Consider the following 16,886-nt stretch of genomic DNA (forward strand, 5'->3'; position numbering starts at 1 on the left):
AGCACACACTCTGTACTGACTCTACGACAGTGCAGCACTGCCTCAGTACTAACTATGCCCGAATAGTTCAGCTGTCCACAGTATTGACCCACCCACACTCCAGCGCTCCCTCAATACTGAACCTCCGACAGCGCAGCGCTTCTTCAATACTGACTCTCCAAAAGTGCAGCAATCCCACAGTACTGACCCTCTAACAGTGGAGCACTCCCTCAGTACTGACCCTTCGATGATGCAGCACAGCCTCAGTATTGACCACCACCAGATAGTGCAGCACTCCCAGAGTACTGACCTTCCCACAGTGTAGCGCACCCGCAGTACTAACCCGACAGTGAAGCGCTCTCTCAGTAGTCCCCCTGACAGTAGAGCACTCCTTCAATAGTGAGCCTCTGACAGTGCCGTACTCTCACTACTGACACTATGACAGTGCAGCACTCCTTCAGTACTGACCCTCTGACATGCAGCACTCCCTCAAGACTGAACCTCCGTTAGATCAGGACTCCCTCAGCACTGACATTCCGACAGTGCAGCAATCCCTCAGTACTGGCCCTCCGACAGTGCAGCACTCCCTCAGTAGTGAGCCTCCAAGAGTGCAGCACTCCCTCAGCAGTGACCCTCCGGCCGTGAAGCATTCCCTCAGTGCTGACAACACTCCTCCAGTACTCACCCCCAGACAGTGCAGCACTCCTTCAGCAGTGAGCCTCCGACAGTGCAGTACAGCCTCACTACTGACAGTGTAGCACTCCCTCAGTACTGACCCTTCGAAATGCAGCACTACCTCAGTACTGATCCAACCATGCAGCACTCCCTTTACAATTACCCACCAACAGGGCAACACTCCATCAGCACTGACCCTCTGACAGTGTACCACTCCCTCAATCACAATTATCCAATAGTGTGGCGTTCTCTCAGTACTGACCCTCTGACACTGCAGCACTCCTTCGTTACTGACCCTCCGACAATGCAGCACTCAATGAGTGCTCCTTGATCCTCTGACGGAGTAGCATTCCATCAGTTCTGACCCACTGACCGTGTAGTGCTGCCTCAGTGCTGACACTCTGACAGTGAAGCACTTCCTCAGCACTCACTCCTTGACAGTGCACCATTCCTTCAGTAATGACCCTCCGACTGTGCAGCACTCCCTAGGAACCGACCCTCCGACAGTGCAGTGCTCCCTCAGTCAGCCCCTAGCACAGCGCAGTACTTCCTCAGTAATGACCCACCAACAGTTCAGTGCTAACACAATCCTGACCAACTGACAGAGCAGCACTCCCTTAGTAGTGACCCTCTGACAGTGCAACATTCCCTCAGTACTGACCCTATAACAGTGCAGCACAGCTTCAATACTGACCAGCACCGGATAGTACAGTTCTCCCTTAGTAGTGACCCTCTGACAGTGCAACGTTCCCTCAGTACTGACCCTAAAAACAGTGCAGCACAGCTTCAATACTGACCAGCACCGGATAATGCAGTTCTCCCTCAGTATTGACCCTCTGGCAGTGCAGTACTCCCTCAGTACTAACAGTCCAACAGAGCAGGCCTCCATCAGTGTGGACCCTCTGACACTGCAGCACTCCCTCGTTACTGACCCTCCGACAATGCAGCACTCAATGAGTGCTCCTTGATCCTCTGACAGGGTAGCATTCCGTCAGTTCTGACTCACTGACCGTGTAGTGCTGCCTCAGTGCTGACCCTCTGACAGTGAAGCACTCCCTCAGCACTCACTCCCTGACAGTGCACCAATCCCTCAGTAATGACTCTCCGACAGTGCACCAATCCCTCAGTAATGATCCTCCGACAGTGCAGCACTCCCTCAGAAATGACCCTCCGACAGTGCAGCGCACCCTCAGAACTGACCCTCCGACAGTGCAGCGCACCCTCAGCACTGACCCTCCGACAGTGCAGCGCACCCTCAGAACTGACCCTCCGACAGTGCAGCGCACCCTCAGCACTGACCCTCCGACAGTGCAGCGCACCCTCAGCACTGACCCTCCGACAGTGCAGCGCACCCTCAGCACTGACCCTCCGACAGTGCAGCGCACCCTCAGCACTGACCCTCCGACAGTGCAGCGCACCCTCAGCACTGACCCTCCGACAGTGCAGCGCACCCTCAGCACTGACCCTCCGACAGTGCAGCGCACCCTCAGCACTGACCCTCCGACAGTGCAGCGCACCCTCAGCACTGACCCTCCGACAGTGCAGCGCACCCTCAGCACTGACCCTCCGACAGTGCAGCGCACCCTCAGCACTGACCCTCCGACAGTGCAGCGCACCCTCAGCACTGACCCTCCGACAGTGCAGCGCACCCTCAGCACTGACCCTCCGACAGTGCAGCGCACCCTCAGCACTGACCCTCCGACAGTGCAGCGCACCCTCAGCACTGACCCTCCGACAGTGCAGCGCACCCTCAGCACTGACCCTCCGACAGTGCAGCGCACCCTCAGCACTGACCCTCCGACAGTGCAGCGCACCCTCAGCACTGACCCTCCGACAGTGCAGCGCACCCTCTGCACTGACCCTCCCACAGTGCAGCACTCCTACAGTACTGACCCTCCCACAGTGCAGCACGCCCTCAGCACTGACCCTCCAACAGTGCAGCACTCCTTCAGTTACTGACCTTGTATTGAACCATAGAACACTACAGCACAGAAAACAGGCCATTTGGCCCTTCTAGTCTGTACCGAAATATTATTCCGCTAGTCCCATTGACCTGCACCTAGTCCATAACCCTCCAGATCTCTCCCATCCATGTATCTATCTAATTTATTCTTAAAACTTAAGAGTAAGCCCACATATACCATGTCAGATGGTAGCTCGTTCCACACTCTCACCACTCTTTGAGTGAAGAAGTTCCCCCTAATGTTCCGCCTTTCCCCTTTCACCCTAAAGCCATGTCCTCTCATGTTTATTTCTCCTAATCTAAGTGGAAAGAGCCTATTCGCATTTACTCTGTCTATACCCCTCATAATTTTGTAAACTTCTATCAAATCTCTCCTCATTTTTCTACGCTCCAAGGAATAAAGTCCTAACCTGTTTAATCTTTCCCTGTAACTCAACTCCTTAAGACCCGGCAACATCCTAGTAAATCCTCTCTGCACTTCTTGTAGTTAGGCAACCAGAACTGCACACAATACTCCAAAGTTGGCCTCACCAATGTCTTATACAACCTCACCATAACATCCCAACTCCTATACTCAATATTTTGATTTATGAAGGCCAGTATGTCAAAAGCTTTCTTTACAACCTTGTCTGCCTGTGACGCCACTTTCAGGGAATTATGTATCTGAACTCCCAGATCCCTTTGTTCCTCCGCACTCCTCAGTGCCCTACCATTTACTGTGTATGTCCTACCTTGGTTTGACCTTCCAAAATGTAACACCTCATATTATTTTCCGCATTAAATTCCATCTGCCATTTTCTGGCCCATTTTTCCAGTTGGTCCAGATCTCTCTGCAACCTTTGAAAGCCTTCCTCACTGTCCACAACACCTCCAATCTTAGTGTCATCAGCAAACTTGCTGACCCAATTCACCACATTATCATCCAAATCATTGATATAGACAACAATCAACAATGGTCCCAGCACAGATCCCTGAGACACACCACTAGTCACAGACCTCCAGTATGAGAAGCAATCATCCACTACCACTCTCTGACTTCTCCCACACAGCCAATTTCGAATCCAGTTTACAACCTCTCCATGGATACCAAGTGTCTGAACCTTCTGAACTAACTTCCCATGTGGGACCTTGTCAAAGGCCTTACTAAAGTCCATGTAGACAACATCCATGGCCTTTCCTTCATCTACTTTCTTGGAAAATCCTCGAAAAACTCTACAAGGTTCATTAAACACGACCTACCATGCACAAAGCCATGCTGACTATCCTTAATCAGCCCTTGGCTGTCCAAATAATTATATATCCGATCTCTCAGAACACCTTCCAATAATTTACCTACTACTGATGTCAGGCTCACTGGCCTGTAATTACCTGGTTTACTTTTGGAGCCTTTTTTAAACAATGGAACAACATGAGCTACTCTTCAATCCTCCGGCACCTCACCCGTGGCTAAGGACATTTTAAATATTTCTGCCAGGGCCCCTGCAATTTCTACACTAGTTTCCCTCAAGGTCCGAGGGAATATCATGTCAGGCCCGGGGGATTTATCTACCTTTATTCGCTGTAAGGCAGCAAGCACCTTCTCCTCTTTAATCTCTATATGTTCCATGACACTGCTGCTTGTTTCCCTTCCTTCCTTATACACTATGCCAGTTTTCTGAGTAAATACTGATGCAAAAAAACTGTTTAAGATCTCCCCCATCTCGTGTGGCTCCACACATAGACGACCACTCTGATCTTCAAGGGGACCAATTGTGTCCCTTACTATCCTTTTATTCTTAATATACTTGTAGAAACCCTTCGGGTTTACCTTTACATTATCTGCCAAAGCAACCTCATGTCTTGTTGTTGCCTTCCTCATTTCCTTTTTTAGTATTTTCTTACATTTTCCGATGGTGCATTTTTCCCTCAGCACTGACCCTTTGACAGTGCAGCACTCCCTCAGCACTGACCCTCTGACAGTGCAGCATTCCCTCCGCACTGACCCTTCCACAGTGCAGCACTCCCTCAGCACTGACCCTCCCACAGTGCAGCACTCCCTCAGTACTGACCCTCCCACAGTGCAGCACTCCCTCAGCACTGACCCTCCGATGGTGCAGCACTCCATCAGTTACTGACCTTCCGATGATGCATCGTTCCCTCATCACTGACCCTCCGACAGTGCAGCACTCCCTCAGCACTGAACCACCAACAGTGCGGCATCCCCTCTGTGCTGACTCTCCGACAGCGCAGCACTCCCTTAGTACTGACCCTCCTACAGTGCAGCATTCACTCAGATACTGACCTTACGACAGTGCATCGTTCCCTCAGTACTGACTCTCGGACAGTGCAGCCTGCCCTTAGTATTGGTCCTCCAACAGTGCAGCACTCCCTCAGAACTGACCATTCGACAGTGCAGCACTCCCTCATTTCTGACCCTCTGCCAATGCAGCTCTCCTCAAAGACTGACCCTCTGACAGAGCAGCATTTCCTCAGTTCTGACCCACTGACTGTGTAGCACTTCCTTGGTGCTGAGAGTCCGACAGAGCAGGCCTCCGTCAGTGCAGTGCTTCCTCGGTACTGACCCTCCAACAGTGCAGCACTAACACAGTCCTAACCATCTGACAGAGCAGCACTCCCTCAGTAGTGACCCTCCGACAATGCAGCACTCCCTTAGTACTGACACTCCGACAGTGCAGCATTCATTCCGATACTGACCTTACGACAGTGCATTGTTCCCTCAGTACTGATCCTCCGACACTGCAGCCTGCCCTTAGTATTGGTCCCCCGACAGTGCAGCACTCCCTCAGCACTGAACCACCAACAGTGCGGCATCCCCTCTGTACTGACTCTCCGACAGCGCAGCACTCCCTCAGTACTGACCCTCGGATAGTGCAGCCTGCCCTTAGTATTGGTCCTCCGACAGTGCAGCACTCCCTCAGAACTGACCATTCGACAGTGCAGCACTCCCTCATTTCTGACCCTCTGCCAGTGCAGCTCTCCTTGAAGACTGACCCTCTGATGGAGCAGCTTTCCTCAGTTCTGACCCACTGACTGTGTAGCACTTCCTTGGTGCTGAGTGTCTAACAGAGCAGGCCTCCATCAGTGCAGTGCTTCCTCGGTATTAACCCTCCAACAGTGTAGCACTAACACAGTCCTGACCATGTACAGAGCAGCACTCCCTCAGTAGTGTCCCTCTGAAAATGGAAGAATTCCCTCAGTGCTGACCCTTCAACAATGCAGCACAGCCTCAGTACTAACCACCAGATAATGCAGCACTCCCAGAGTGCTGACCTTCCCACAATGTAGGCCCCCTCAGTATGACCTGGCATTGCAGCAGTCCCTCAGTAGTGAGCCACCGACAGTGCAGCTCTCTCTCAGTACTGACCCTCCGACAGTGCAGCTCTCCCTCAGTACTGACACTCCGACAGTGCAGCTCTCCCTCAGTACTGTCCCTCCTACAGTGCAGCACTAACACAATCCTGACCATCTGACAGAGCAGCACTCCCTTCATACTGACCCTCCAAGAGTGCAACATTCCCTCAGTAATGATCCTGACAGTGCAACACTCCCTCAGTAATGGCGCTTGGACAGTGCAGTGCTCCCTCAGTACTGACCTGCCAACAGTGCAATGCTCCCTCAGTCCAGACCCTCGCACAGTGCAGTACTTCCTCAGTACTGACCCTCCAACAGTCCTGACTATCTGATAGAGCAGCACTCCCTCAGTAGGGACTCTGTGACCTTCAGCACTCCTCAGTATTGGCCCTCTGACAGTGCAGCACACCCTCGGAACTGACCATCTGACCACCACTGGACAGTGCAGCACTCCCGCAGTACCGATCCACCAACAGTGCAGCACTACCTTAGTACAGACCCTATGACAGTGCAGCATTCCCTCAGTACTGACCCTCGCACACTGTAGCACCTCCTCAGCACTGACCCTCCGACAGTGCAGTAATCCCTCATACCTGACCCTCGCACAGTGCAGCAGTCGCTCAGTACTGGCCATCTGACAGTGCAGCACTCCCTCAGTACTGACTCTCAACAGTGCAGTGCTCCCTCAGTACTAACCCTCCGACAGTGCAGCATTTCTTGTAGTGGCAAATTGAACTTATTACCCTCAGGCTCCCAGAGCAGAGAGTTACTAAAGAGCCAGAACTAATCTTCAATATGTTAATATGAAGTGGACACGATGGAGTCATACCCACAATAGATATAAGGAGGAGTTACTCACTGCGGTCAAGTGTCCGGAGTACCCTCCTTGAACGCAGTCCAATAAATGTGCCATAGCCAATCTGCAAGGTTTCTTCACCATCTGTGCTGCTCTCTGTTAAATGAAAGAGATTACAGAGAGAATGTGTGTTAATTGGAAGAGTAGAAACAGGAGGGAGAAGGGAGCAGGCCGTGCAGCTGAACAGGGAGGGGGGCAGATTCTGTAGTGTGGGGTGGAAGAGGAAACTGGGGGGAAGTAGACAGGGAGTCTAGGTGGAAACGGGTGTGGAGGTAGTCAGGTGATGCAAAGATGGGAGCAGTGGAAGGTGGGGGCAGAGAGAGCAGGAGGAAGTCGGCACAGTACATAGGAGAGGGAGTCAGATGGAAGGCAGCAGAGTGTTGCAGGGTGGGTATGGGGTGCAGATTGCAGCAGGGAGGGGTGGAGAGCAATATGTGAAGGAGGCAGAGGGCACAGGGGAGGGGGTATGGGGGAAGAGGGCAGGGGGAGGGGCCAGAGAGTGGGGGGAGGGGCCAAAGGGCATAGGGGAGGTGGAAGAAGACTCAGGGGAGGGGGGCTGAGGGCAAAAAGACCCAGGAGGAGGGGGCAGTAAGCACAGGGGGAAGCGGGGCAGAAGGGGATGGGTTGCGGGGGAGGAGGGATCCAAAGAGGAGGGGGAGGATGGCAGAGGGGGAGTGTGGGGGGGTGGTGGTGGTGGTAGCATGAGGCATGCCTGTCTGTCTCTCTCTCACCATTTCTTTTGGTGGCTGCTCCTTCTTCTGAATGCTAAGCAGCTGCTCTCTTACCTTCAATATTGCTCCTGCGCAGATGTCTCTCTCTGTCCAGAGGCATGATGGGGGGAGATGTCTGGATTCCAGCCTTATACCAGAGCAACAGCAGGATCCTCAGGGTAGCTCTGAAGGCATAAGGATATTCAAGCAGAGTCAAAGTTTCCTTTTGTCTGGAGATCAGAGCCACCAGAAAGACAAGAACATCAAACAATCAAAGAACAATCAACAGCTGTTTGGAGAGGCGGAGGGTGGGGAGGAGCAAGGGGGAAGGACCTGAGGGGTGTAAAATGGGGTTTGGAGAACCTGGGATGGGAATCAGAAAGAGTGGGGGTTGGGGGAGAGGGGATGGGACACGAAGAGATGAGTCAGAGTGAGTGGGGGGTGGGGTATTGGTGAGAATGCCACGTCAGGAAAGTGGGGGGTGGGGACAAGAGTCAGGATTTAGGCAAAGGGGTTGGTGTTTAGGAGCTGGATGCAGTGCTGAAAGTAGCAGAGTGAAGACTGGAAATGGAGAGCACCAGGGTTAATGGTGGAGAATTGGGGTGTAGAGGAAGCGACACTGAATGCCACACTCAAGCTATGTGCTGGGCTGACTGATGATCAGGGCCCAAGATTCAGAAACTGCACAGACACAGGTCCACAACTGCTTCAGGAAGTCAAAGGGCCTGAAATGGGGCTCATTTGAAAGCTGAGCTGGAAGTGAGGATAACAGAGAGATTGCGAGTAAAGGCTGACAGGTAGACTTACTTTGCCAACTGGATTATGATAATCACCATCCAGCGACAGCTCTCACCCCACAACTTGGACGAGCTCATTTCTGTGAAAACCTCCAGATGTTCCAATACCGTCAACCATGTCATTAACCTCTGCTGAGTATCACTCTGCAGAAAAAAGAATGCAACAATATCAGTCTGAGCGGATAATGGGACAATCCCTAAAAACCAGTCAGTGCGGATACAGGACAATCCCTAAACACCAGTCAGTGCAGAAACAGGAACAATCCCTAAACACCAGTCAGTGCGGATACAGGAACAATCCCTAAACACCAGTCAGTGCGGATACAGGAACAATCCCTAAACACCAGTCAGTGCGGATACAGGAACAATCCCGAAACACCAGTCAGTGAGGATACAGGAATAATCCCTAAACATCAATCAGAGCGGATACTGGAACAATCCCAAAACACCAGTTAGAGCATATACAGGAACAATCCCGAACACCAGTCAGAGCGGACAAAGGAACAATCCCTGAGCGCCAGTCAGTGTGTATACTGGAACAAACCCTGAACATCAGTCAGTGCAGATACAGGAACATCTCTGAACCCCGGGTCGAGGGGATGCAGGAACAATCCCCGAAACCAGCCAGTGCAGATACGGTAACAATCCCCGAACACTAGTCAGAGCAGATACAGGAACAATCCCCGAAAGCCAGTCAGTGCGGATACAGGAACAATCCCTGAACCCCAGTCAGAGCAGATACAGGAACAAGTCCTGAAAACCAGTCAGCGTGAATACAGGAACAATCCCTGAACATCAAATAGAGTGGATACAGGAACAATCCCCAAACACCAGTCAGAGTGGATACAGGAACAATCCCAAAACACCAGTTGGAGCAGATACAGGAACAATCCCTGAACACCAGTCAGTGCAAATACAGGAACAATCCCTGAACAGTCAGAGCGGATAAAGGAACAATCCCTGAACACCAGTCAGTGCGGATAGAGGAACAACCCCCAAGCACCAGTCAGAACGAATATAGTAACAATCCTCGAACACCAGTCAGAGCGATAACAGGAACAATCCCTGCACATGAGTCAGTGCGGATACAGGAACAATCCCTGAGCACCAGTCAGAGCGGATGGAGGAACAGACCCTGAATACCAGTCAGCGTGAATACAGGGACAGTCCCTAAACACCAGTCAGAGTGGACACAGGAGTAATCACTGATCACCAGTCAGAGTGGATACAGGAATAATCCCTGAACACCAGTCAGTGTGGATACGGGAACAAACCCTGAACACCAGTCAGAGTGGATACAGGAACAATCCCTGAACACCAGTCAGTGCATATACAGGAACAATCTTGGAACCCCAGTTCAAGCGGATGCAAGAACAATCCCCGAACACCAGTCAGAACAAATATAGTAACAATCCTCAAACACCAGTCAGAGCAGATACAGGAACAATCCCTGAACACCAGTCAGTGCGGATAGAGGAACAACCCCCAAGCACCAGTCAGAACGAATATAGTAACAATCCTCGAACACCAGTCAGAGCAATAACAGGAACAATCCCTGCACATGAGTCAGTGCGGATACAGGAACAATACCTGAGCACCAGTCAGAGCGGATGGAGGAACACACCCTGAATACCAGTCAGCGTGAATACAGGGACAGTCCCTAAACACCAGTCAGAATGGACACAGGAGCAACCACTGATCACCAGTCAGAGTGGATACAGGAATAATCCCTGAACGTCAGTCAGTGTGGATATGGGAACAATCCCTGAACACCAGTCAGAGCGGATACAGGAACAATCCCTGAACAGCAGTTAGTGCATATACAGAAACAAACCCTGAACACCAGTCAGCGTGAATACAGGGACAGTCCCTAAACACCAGTCAGAATGGACACAGGAGCAACCACTGATCACCAGTCAGAGTGGATACAGGAATAATCCCTGAACGTCAGTCAGTGTGGATATGGGAACAATCCCTGAACACCAGTCAGAGCGGATACAGGAACAATCCCTGAACAGCAGTTAGTGCATATACAGAAACAAACCCTGAACACCAGTCAGAGTGGATACAGGAACAATCCCTGAACAGCAGTCCGAGTGGATACAGGAACAATCCCTGAACACCAGTCAGTGCATATACAGGAACAATCTCTGAACCCCAGTTCAAGCGGATGCAGGAACAATCCCTGAACACCAGTCAGTGCGGATAGAGGAACAACCCCCAAGCACCAGTCAGAACGAATATAGTAACAATCCTCAAACACCAGTCAGAGCAATAACAGGAACAATCCCTGCACAAGTCAGTGTGGATGGAGGAACACACCCTGAATACCAGTCAGCGTGAACACAGGGACAGTCCCTAAACACCAGTCAGAGTGGACACAGGAGCAATCACTGATCACCAGTCAGAGCGGATACAGGAATAATCCCTGTACGCCAGTCAGTGTGGATACGGGAACAATCCCTGAACACCAGTCAGAGTGGATACAGGAACAATCCCTGAACAGCAGTCAGAGCAGGTACAGAAACAATCCCTGAACACAAGTTAGTGCATATACAGGAACAATCCCCGAACATTAGTCAGACTGAAATCTAATCGAGGGGCTCAGGGTGGTTTATATATAGAATAACAGATACCCGGGAGTGAGTTACAGGCTGGAATCTAATCGAGAAGTCTATATAAAGAATAACAGACACCAGCACCGTGTTACAGCGTTAAATTACTGAATGTCAGCATATTTTTAATCTTATGCCTGAGGAGAAGTTCTTGGCGTGTGCGTATTTGGTATTTGATTTGTGACAGTGTGATAGTCCTTTAAAGATCGTATGTGAAGCTGCACTTACCGCCAGGGGTACCTGAGCGATGCCTTTCCTGAATATTCCATCATTCACCAGCACCAGCAAATTAGACGCAGAGTACACTGTCAAACAGACACAAATGCAAGTTAAAGAATGGCCAAATTGGACGCAGAGTACACTGTCAAATAGACACAAATTCACGTTAACGGCTAAAACAATGCTACTCAACTATCTCAACACAGACAAGCTATGCCTACAGCCATAGCTCTCTCTTTCTCTCCCTCAATCGTCACCGCACTGACACAAGACAAAATGACCAGGCATCTAGAGATATAGAAGCATCCACCTAATTCTCACCTTCAACCATTTACCATGAGCGGCAGAGACGTGGGCGTGATTGACATTCACGATTAGCATTTTGAATCATCACAACGGAATTGGCCATTCATCCCGTCAGTACTGTGCTGACTCTGTGATAGCGGTTCAGCAAACCCGCTCTCCTGCCCTTTCCCCGTACTCCTGTGCAGATAATGATCCAACTCCCTTTTGAAAGTCACGGTTGAATCAACCTCAGGAAGAGCATTCCAGATCCTAACCACTCATTGCAACCCAGTTCATCAATCTTTATTAATATCTTGCTCACAGTTCACAACCCATCATCTGTCTCATCTGCAATTTAGAAATAATGCCCTGTAGACCCAAGTTTAAGTCTGTAATGTAAAACAGAAGTAACAAGGATATGAGTACCGAGCCCAAGGGAATCATACTATGTACCAGTCCCCAATCTGAGGTAAACTTCAGGACCCCCATCTCTTTTCATAACTTACCACTTGCCTCAACCCACAGTGCACGCACATCACAGCCCCAATGATTGATGGTCAGGGGCTGGAACACCATTTTTATGCAGTTCACACTTCTTCCGTGTGTACTCAAGACTCCGTCTGCTGGAACCTCTCAACCATTCTCCTGTCCCAAGAATGAATTGGTAGCAGGAATTAATTCCCAGTCACTGTCACCCGATCTCTGATCAGTAGACTGTCTCAGTACAGAGACACCATCTATCTGTGATCAGCAGACTCTTCAGTATAGAGACACCGTCTATCTGTGATCAGCAGGCTGTTCTCAGTCCAGAGACACCTGTCTGTCTGTGATCAGCAGACTGTCCTCAGTACAGAGACACTGTCTGTCTGTGATCAGCAGACTTCTCAGTACAGAGACACTGTCTGTCTGTGATCAGCAGACTGTCCTCAGTACAGAGACACCCGTCTGTCTGTGATCAGCAGACTGTTCTCAGTACAGGCACAGCTCAATTACATTGATTATGTGATTAACTGTAGGACCACTTTTTATACTATTCTTAGCACTGCCCCATCCTGAGTCCCACTCACTTTCTTTCATTATTCTTAAATGGGATGTGGGTGTCACTGGCAAGGCCAGCATTTGATGCCAATCCCTAATTGTCCTTGAGCTGAGTGGCTTGACAGACCACTTCAGGGGGCAGTTAAGAGTCAACCACATTGTTGTGGGTCTGGAGACACACAGGCCAGACCGGGTAAGGATGGCAGATTTCCTTCCAGAAAGGACGTTAATGAACCAGATGGGTTTTTAAAACAATCGATGATAGGTTCATGGTCATCAGTACTGACACTAGCTTTCAATTCCAGATTTATGAGCTGAATTTATTTTCCACCAGCTGCCGCAGTGGGATCTGAGCCCATGTTCCCAGGCCATTAGTCTGGGCCCATGGATTATTAGTCCAATGACATTACCACTACACCATCACCTCTCCCCCTGTCTCCCGAATACATACCAAGCTCAGAGAGTTCATGAGAATCAGCAAAGCGCCCTGCAAGAGAAAGGAAAGACTCTGTCACTTTAATCATGCCAATACGTGACCTGAATGATTCGCCCCAACACCCATTTGGAGCCTCTGCTCAGGGATTATATCACGAAACCAACTACAGGAAAGCCATTTGAGATTTTGAACTGTGCGAGGAAGCAGGGTAAATGAGTGAAGAAGTGACAGAGGAAAAGTGATCAGAATCTGATTGAATTTCATTTTAAGAGTGATATTGTGAAGTTTGAAACTAGAGTCTTAAATTGAAATAAAGTCAGATGGGGAGGCACGAGAGAAGGGTTGGCTGAGGTATTTTGGAAAATTAAGTTAAAAGGTATGACACAGAGAAGCAATGGTGAACACAAAGAAATAATTGATAATTCTCAACAAATATACATTCACTTGAGGAAAATTCCATGGTTAAAGTGGGTCAGTCATGGCTAATTAGAGGAGTTAGGGAACATGTTAAATAAAAATGTAATGTAGTTGCAATGTAGTTAAATAAGAGTCAAAAGCCTAAAATTGATAAAGAGGCAGAAGGCAGAAAGTAAACTGCCAAGCAATATAAAACAATCTGTTCGAACTTCTAGAAGCAGGTAAAAAGGAAGTGATTTTTCCAAGTCCCTTACAGGCAGAGCCAGGAGAGCTAATATCGTAGGATGGTTACCACACAAGTGGAGGCCATTCCATCCATCATGTTTGTGCTGGCACTCAGAAGAAGCAATTCAACTAGTCCCATCCACTACAATTCCCCATAGCCTTGGATATTTTCCCAAATAATGACCCAATTCCATTCTGAAAGTCACAATTGGCCCTGTTTCCACCACACTATCAAGCAGTGCATTCCAGATCCAAACCGCTCGATTGACCCTGTCTCCACACTTTCAGACAGTGCGTTCCAGATCCGAACCACTCAATTGACCCTGTCTCCACCACATTCTCAGGCAGTGCATTCCAGATCCTAATTACTCGATTGACCCTGTCTCCATCACTCTCTCAGACAGTGTATTCCAGATCCTAACCACACGATTGACCCTGTCTCACCCACATTCTCAGGCAATGCATTCCAGACCATAGCCACTCAAATGACCCTGTACCCACCACAATCCTTTCCCCAGAATCGGGAAGGCAGAGTGGGAGTATTTCACCCAAATTTCCCCCATCCTCACTAATCTGTTCTGCAATCAAACACTGGGGGGCTCCGTCCCCTCTCACTGACTCACGATGAGATAAGGCATGGCCCAGCGTTATGGATCAGGGTTGGGGTATTAACCCCACTCCTCAATGACCTGAGATGAGATAGGACACGAGGTCTGGGGTTGGGGTTGAGGGGGTGTTTCTGACCCGCCAACAGGAGACTCAGTCCGGAGCTGGGGGTATTTAAGGGGATGTATTTGGGAGTATTTAAGGGGTACATTTGGGAGTAATTAAGCGGTATATTTGGGAGTAATTAAGCGGTATATTTGGGGGTGTTTCTGACCCGCCAGCAGGTAGCTCACGGTCCGCACGGAGCTCTCCAGCTGTGCGGCGGCTCCTGGGTTCCTGATGACGTAATCCCGGTACCGGAGCGCGAGCCGCCGCAATTCATCCGCCATGACACCCTGACCCCGCAAACATCCGCTTCCGGGGCACCGCGCACTCTGAAGTAACAACCTTGCTCATTGGTTCATATGCTGGCTGGTGTAAGTCTGAAGCCCATTGGCCAGAGCTCAGTAAAAGGAGGAGGAGCTTCGGAAGCTGCAAAACATCCGGAAAAGTGACATACGCAGTAATGCAGTGTGACCCCAAATGATCCAGTGTAACCTCTAATGGTTCAGTTTGTGACCCTTATTATCTAGTCTGACCCTGAATCATCCAGTGTGTGACCCTGACTGATCGAGTGTGTGACCCCGGGTAATCCAGTGTGTGACCCCGGGTGATCCAGTGTGTGACCCTGACTAATCCAGTGTGTGAGCCTGAATGATTCAGCTTGTCCCCACCCCCTCTAACATCCAGTGCCTGATCCTAATAGACAGGAGTTCAGAACAGGCCCTTCGAGCCTGCTCCGCCATTCGTTAAGATCATGGCCAACCAGGTTGTGGTCTCCATTCCACCTGCCTGTCTGCACCCACCCCACCTACCCCATAACCCCCGACTCCATTGCCTATCAAAAATCTCTCTAACTCTGCCTTGAATAAATTCAATGACCCAGCCTCCACTGCCTTCTGGGAAAGATAATTCCAAAGACTAATGACTCTGAGAGAAAACATTTCTCCTCATAAAAAGGGAGACCTTTTATTCTTAAACACTGTCCCCTCGACCTATTTTCCCTCTGAAGTGGAACAATTCTCCGGGTATCTACCATATCAAGTCCCCTCAGGATCTAATATGTTTCAGTAAGACCACCTCTCATTCTTCTAAATTCCAATGGATATAGGCCCAACCTGTCCAACCTTTCCTCATAAGACAAACCTTTTTATCTCACGAATAAGTCAAGTGAACCTTCTCTGAACTGCTTCTAATGCAAGGAGACCAAAACTGTACACACTGTTCCAGACGTCTCACCTACAATTGTAGCAAAACTTCCCTACTTTTATATTCCATTCCTCTTGCAATAAAGGCCAACATTCCAACTGCCTTCCTAATCACTTGCTGTACCTGCATTCTGACTTTTCCCGATTCACGTACTAGGACCCCCAGATCCCTCTGTACCTCAGAGTTCTGCAATCTCTCTCCATTTAAATAATGTGCTGCTTTTCTATTCTTCTGTCACATTTTCCCACATTATACTCCATCCAGTTTTTGAATTTTGGCAAAGAGTCTTTGAATATTTTTAAGACAGAGCGAGATAGATTCTTGATAAGGAAGGGGATGAAAGGTTATTGGCAGTCGGTGGGAATATGGAGTTGAGGTTACAATCAGATCAGCCATGATCTTATTGAATGACGGAACAAGCTCAAAAAGCTGAGTGGCCTGCTAGATTCTCTGTCAAATTTTTGCCCACTGACTTAACCTGGCCATATCCCTCTCTAACTCTTCTTGACAACTTATCTTCTTAACTACCTTGGTGGCATCGGCAAATTTAGCTCCCATATATTCACCCCCTTCATTCAATTCAAGTAAATAGTAGAAGCCCAGGCACTGATCCCTGTGGCACTCCACTCATTACATCTTGCCAACCTGAAAATCACCCATTTATCCCCACTCCACTTCCAGTTACCTAACCGATCTTCCAGCCATGCTAATATGTTACCCCTAAATCATGTTCTCGTATCTTTGATGTGGCACCTTATCAAATGCCTTTTGGAAATTCCAAGAAAACCACATCTACAGGTTCCCCATCCTGCTTAAAAGCACAAAACTGCGTATGCTGGAAATCCAAAACAAAAATAAAAATAAAAATACCTGGAAAAACTCAGCAGGTCTGGCAGCATCTGCGGAGAGGAACACAGTTAACATTTCGAGTCTGTATGACTCATCAACAGAACTAAGTAAAAATAGAAGAGAGGTGAAATATAAGCTGGTTTAAGGGGGGTGGGACAAGTAGAGCTGGATAGAGGGCCAGTGATAGGTGGAGATAACCAAAAGATGTCATAGACAAAAGGACAAAGAGGTGTTGAAGGTGGTGATATTATCTAAGGAATGTGCTAATTAAGGGTAGAAAGCAGGACAAGCAAGGCACAGATATCCCTAGTGGGGGTGGGGTGGGGTGAAGGAATCGAAAAAGGCTAAAAGGTAGAGATAAAACAATGGATGGAAATACATTTAAAAATAATGTAAATAGGTGGGAAAAGAAAAATATATATAAGTTATTGGAAAAAAAACGGGGGGTATCGGAAAGGGGGTGGGGATGAAGGAGGGAGCTCACGATCTAAAATTGTTGAACTCAATATTCAGTCCGGAAGGCTGTAAAGTGCGTAATCGGAAGATGAGGTGCTGTT

At 49.2% G+C, this 16,886-nt stretch overlaps 1 protein-coding gene across 2 annotated transcripts in view; it reads right to left on the reverse strand.

Moving 5' to 3' along the window:
* pex16 (peroxisomal biogenesis factor 16) overlaps positions 1-14,587 on the reverse strand; it is a 28,630-nt gene extending 14,043 nt beyond the window's left edge. For both annotated transcript variants that reach the window (XM_041197758.1, XM_041197759.1), the window contains exons 1-6: positions 14,447-14,587; positions 12,940-12,975; positions 11,175-11,251; positions 8,342-8,475; positions 7,610-7,719; positions 6,828-6,920 (exon numbers count right to left, since the gene is read on the reverse strand). In XM_041197758.1, the coding sequence (XP_041053692.1) occupies positions 6,828-6,920; positions 7,610-7,719; positions 8,342-8,475; positions 11,175-11,251; positions 12,940-12,975; positions 14,447-14,561 (565 nt within the window). In that variant the 5' untranslated portion in view covers positions 14,562-14,587. The remainder of the gene's footprint in view (positions 1-6,827; positions 6,921-7,609; positions 7,720-8,341; positions 8,476-11,174; positions 11,252-12,939; positions 12,976-14,446) is intronic.
* Between the last annotated feature and the right edge of the window lie 2,299 nt (positions 14,588-16,886).

The sequence above is a fragment of the Carcharodon carcharias genome, chromosome 10 (assembly GCF_017639515.1).
Source record: "Carcharodon carcharias isolate sCarCar2 chromosome 10, sCarCar2.pri, whole genome shotgun sequence".
Classification (NCBI taxonomy): domain Eukaryota; kingdom Metazoa; phylum Chordata; class Chondrichthyes; order Lamniformes; family Lamnidae; genus Carcharodon; species Carcharodon carcharias.